This window comes from Chinchilla lanigera, unplaced genomic scaffold (genome assembly GCF_000276665.1).
Source record: "Chinchilla lanigera isolate Chin_1 unplaced genomic scaffold, ChiLan1.0 scaffold00187, whole genome shotgun sequence".
Lineage (NCBI taxonomy): Eukaryota > Metazoa > Chordata > Mammalia > Rodentia > Chinchillidae > Chinchilla > Chinchilla lanigera.
In genome coordinates, this window is record NW_004955588.1 from 148,642 (window position 1) to 153,482 (window position 4,841).

Sequence of the window (4,841 nt, forward strand, 5' to 3'; positions counted from 1 at the left end):
TTGATAATCTCCTACCTCTTTTGTCTCTAACGCACTATTATTTGTCTATTTGTTTTCCTGAGAAACTATTTTGTAGATAATAATATGTAAAACGATAACCATTGATAAGTTCCTACCATTTTGTATGTAATATGCTAAGTCCCCCCTATTATTATGTTATCCTTGTTTTGCTCTTTAAAATTAAAAAAAAAAAAAAAAGAAAGAAAGTCAGTACAAGTCTTGGCACACAGCAAGCACTTGATTAATGCCAGCTGAAGGAATAAACATATAAATGAACTGGGATGATTATGTGATAGGCTTTCTGGTCAGACTGTGAGTATATCAAGTACAGGGAATACTGTTACTCATTTTTTTGTCACCTAACAGCTAGCACTGTATCAACACAAAATGAATATGTACTAAATGCTGTTTATTACGCTGTAGACAAGAGATAAATACTTTATTTCAAAAGTGCAAAGAAGGAAAAAAAATTTCTTCTATCATGTGAATTTGCACCAAAGACTTACAAATACATTTGTGAACTCGAGTGGAAAACACAGAAATTTCTACCTTGAGGATATGGAAGGAAACTCAAAAACCATGAAAGCAGGTCACCCTAGTTTTCCAGGGTACTTAAAGCTAAGTAGTCCTAATGCACCAGAATCTAGCCCGCTGGAAGACATGCACAGCGTCAACCCCAGGACAACATAGTCAGGGAGGGCTATGGTCACTCTCTTAGCCATGCGCCCACACCTCTCAGGGAAATCCTGCACGTGGCCCCAGAGAAAAGGGCCTCGGAGGGACAGAAGGAAAGTAGTGGGCATCACTTGAAGCACCAGTGAACGAAGAATGAAACAGAGTCTCAGTGTTGCCGCATCTGTTTCGAGAATGGTACACAGCTCCCTTCGACGGTACATCATGACACTACACCATCAAGGAGGAACACAAGCGCAGGAGGAGGCTGGTTGGCTGCAGTCACATCTTGGGGAAGCTGGCCAGGTTGGCAATGCCACATGCATTATTCTTGTTTCGAGCCAAGAGAACGTAGCCTTTGTTTCCCCAGTTTTCTCCCCAGCTGTAGGGCCAATCAAGAAGAATACTTAGTACCTCAGTCTATTCCTTAAAGCTCTTACTATAATGTGCTAGGTATTAATGACATACAAAATTGAACACGAAGACTTTTACTTTTAAAGTGTTTAAAGTCACCAGGAGGAAAAAAGGTATAATGTTATCATCTCAAAGGCAGAAAAGAGTGCTACTGATCACAAGGATGAAAAAGGGCTGAGGCCCAAAGCTGGCAGAATTTGGGCCTGTGGGAATGGGGTGCTCATAGAGGGGTGTGAGGCTGACAGCAGAGGTGGGAGGGGAGGCTGTGATAAGATCGTGCGGCTGAAAGCAGAGTGCCTGACAAAGTGCAATGGGAGCAAGGTCTGGAAGGCAGAGTGGCACTAGATTAAACTATCTGCACTATAAGCCTGAAGAGTTTGCATTTTGTTGTGGCAGGTGAGGTGGATGAAACTAGGGGAGAGATTCCTAAGGGAGTGAGCTGCTTCTCTGTGCGGCTTATGCATGATGAGTTGGCTCTGTCTTTCTAATCGGGCTGTATGATGGCTAAGTGCAGATACTTGCTCATGTGTTTGTACTGGGGGTTAAGACCTTGCACACAGATCAGTGCCCAACACACCGGAGAACACACACCAAATGCCAGCTTCAGAAGTAAGATTCTGATCGGAAGGTACAACTGAAGAGTCTGAGACAATTTCTCTTGATTTGGGAGAAAGAAAGAAATTCTGGGAAACCAAAGTAATGTCGAGTATCATGGGATAATTACCTGACAAAAGCACTATTCCCTTATTACCTGTTTTTAAGTATCCAGTGCTTCTTTCCCCTCTGGATCCCATATCCCACGGCCAGCAGTGCGTGGTTCAGATCATCACCATTGCAGCTTTCATCGTAATACACGCCTGGAAAACAACTAGGCTGAGGCGCTCTGTAATCCCAGAGCTGCCCTATGGGCCTCCCGGTCTAGGAGACACAGAATGAGGTCCCAGCTTGGTGGGCTGACCACACAGATGATCTGCACTGCGGCTGCTGTCGGTTTCTCTCTGGCAGGCTGAGTTTAAATATGAAACCTGGGTACTGCACTGAGAACGCTTGGGCCCTACGGAACAGAGCACGCTCTGCAGGGACTCCTTACCCTTGCTGTAGAACTGGAAGGAGGTCAGGCTTGCATCGATGGCCACGGAGACAGGTCCCACACGGGCCACCGCTCTCTTCAGTGCCTTCTCGTTGCCCACAGGGATCTCTCTGTATCCTCGGCATTTGGCTGCCTTGCCTGTTGGGTTGTACATACAGCTTTCGTCCTGGAAGAAATGAGGAAATGAGATTGTAACAGGACTAGAACAAAGCAATGAACAATGAGTTAGTTGATCAATGAGAAACTCCACCAAAGTTTTGAGTAGGAGCAGTGAAGTAACAGTTGTTCCTCTTCACCACTTTAGGAAATTATGAAAAGAACATGAAAGGGGATTCCCACCTTCTCCCTCCCACACACAAACATCAACTTCCAATGGTTTCAAGATATAAATATAGAAGGAAAACTAAAACATTTAAAGAAGAGATACTGTTTTTATTTTATTTTTGTCTGTTTGAGACAGGATCTCACTATGCAGCCCAGGCTGGCCTCAAACCCACAACAATCCTCCTGTCTCAGCCTTTCAAGTGCTGGGATTACAGGTGTGCACCACCACACCCAGCTCTAGAGGTACTGCTTTTACTACTTCAAGGTAAAAAAAGATTTCTCAAATAAGATTTTTGTAAAAGGCACAAATAATAGGCAGGCATGGTGGGCCACAACTATAATCTCAGCATTCTGGGAGGCTGAGGCAGGAGGGTCACATGTTTAAGCTCAGCTTGGGCAACTTAGCAAGACCCTGTTTCAAAATAAAAAACAAAAACAAGGCCAAGACTGTAGATCAGTATGAAGGCCCTGGGTTCAATCCCCAGGACACACCCACACACATAAATAAGACACAAGTCATGTTCTGGCCTTCTAGCATATGTGAGCCTCAGAGGGCAGGGAGGTACTAGCTGCAGTGCTGGGAAAAGGCCAAGGCCAGAGCCCACTAGAGGGAGGAAATGGGCTTTTGCCTCTGCATCAGGGATGCGAGTGTGAGGCAGTTTTGCTGGATTATATTCTCATCAGACACAGAAATAAAAGCATATAACATGACACAAAAGTAGCTTCATGATGAGGCAGTTTGTGATCTTCCAACTCCATGTTTTGCAAGTCTAGTTAGCAATACGTTTTGCCAATAGGCCACAATTATTTGGCAACTCACCATAGATGATCCCTTCAAAACCTTAAGGTTATACCTATAAGAAGAACACACTACCTCAATTTTAACAGTAATGGCAGCATTTGACATGATATTCTAATATTATAATACTTATAATATTAGGGGATGTAGCTCAGTGGTAGAGCATTTGCCTAAGATTGTAGTAGTCTATTACCTTATAATTTCTCAAGATCCCTTTGCTCTCTGCTATCTAAGCCAAACCTCTGCTGCCTTCTGCTGATAAAATTGTACAGGAGCTGAGTGTGGTGGCTCACAGTTGTAATCCCAGCATTTGGAGGCTGAAGCAGAAGACCGCCATGAGTTCAAGAACAGCATGGGCTACAGAGTTCAAGGTCAGCTTGAGCTACATAGCAAGACCTCATCTCAAAAAATCCAAAAAGCAAGCAAACAAGAAAAACAGGCAACAGGCTCTTTGGGCTCCATGTGCACATTCATAGTCACAGCTACTGGAGAGACTGAATCAGGAGGATTACAAATTCAAAGCCTGCCTGGGTAGTTTAGTGAGATCTTGCCTCAAAATTCTTACACACACAGGTGGAAGTATAAATTTTTCCGAATTTTTTAGTAAACAGCTAAAGTGAACATTATATAGTAAAGTTTTATATACATATATCCTAAGAGCCAATTTTGTTCTAAGGTATATTTTAGTACAAAATTCTTACACATATGCCTAGGAAATCTGTGTCAAATAAAAAGACTCTTTCCTATCTGTGCCATATATCAGGGGTACAAATTGGAGCGTGTTCTTTTACCTCCTTAAATTTTAATTTCTTTCCTATAAAGTGAAGTCAAGTCTACTTTACAATGCTATTACGAGAATTAAAAATAAATGTGCCAGCCAGGAATAGAGCTCAGTAGCACAGTGCCTGCCTGGCAAGCATGAGGTCCTGAGTTCGATTCCCAGTGTAAAAACAAATAAATAAATAAATAAATGCACCAACTACATGGCTTAGTAGATGGCGGTCATCAATTTTTATCACCCAGACTTGCAACCCCTACTCCAAAGGCTCCCATCACAGAGGCTCATATTATATTACCCATCAGCCCTATGTATATTCAAAAATCCTCACATTGCCTCCTTTTAGAAAAGAAGATCCTGTTACTAAAGATTCATGGAGAAAGTGAGCTAATCCATTACCTCTAAAATTATACTAAATATGAAATAACTTTTTTCTCTTGTTTTATACATGTTAGCATTTTAACTTACATAATCTGATTAAATGTTCCCCAAATTCCACTGAATGTTCCCCAATTTCCACTAAAGCCACATCACCAGGCATGGTGGCGCATACCTATAATCCCAGCACTCAGGAGGCTGAGGCAGGAGGATTACCTCGAGTTGGAGGCCAGCCTGGGCTATACAGTGAGTTTAAGGCCAGCCTGAAATATGTAGCGAGACCCTGTCTGGAAAGAAAAGAAAAAAAAGAAAGGAAGGAAGGAAGGAAGGAAGGAAGGAAGGAAGGAAGAAAGAAAGAAAGAAAGAAAGAAAGAAAGAAAGAAAGA

General features: G+C 42.5%; 1 protein-coding gene across 1 annotated transcript in view; it reads right to left on the reverse strand.

Annotated features, from left to right (window-relative positions):
• Positions 1–394: 394 nt before the first annotated feature.
• The window catches only part of Ctsk (cathepsin K), a 9,058-nt gene continuing 4,611 nt past the window's right edge, over positions 395–4,841 (reverse strand). Inside the window, exons 6-8 of the mRNA XM_005414457.2 lie at positions 2,177–2,342; positions 1,838–1,943; positions 395–1,054 (exon numbers count right to left, since the gene is read on the reverse strand). Of these exons, the coding sequence (XP_005414514.1) occupies positions 955–1,054; positions 1,838–1,943; positions 2,177–2,342 (372 nt within the window). The 3' untranslated portion in view covers positions 395–954. The remainder of the gene's footprint in view (positions 1,055–1,837; positions 1,944–2,176; positions 2,343–4,841) is intronic.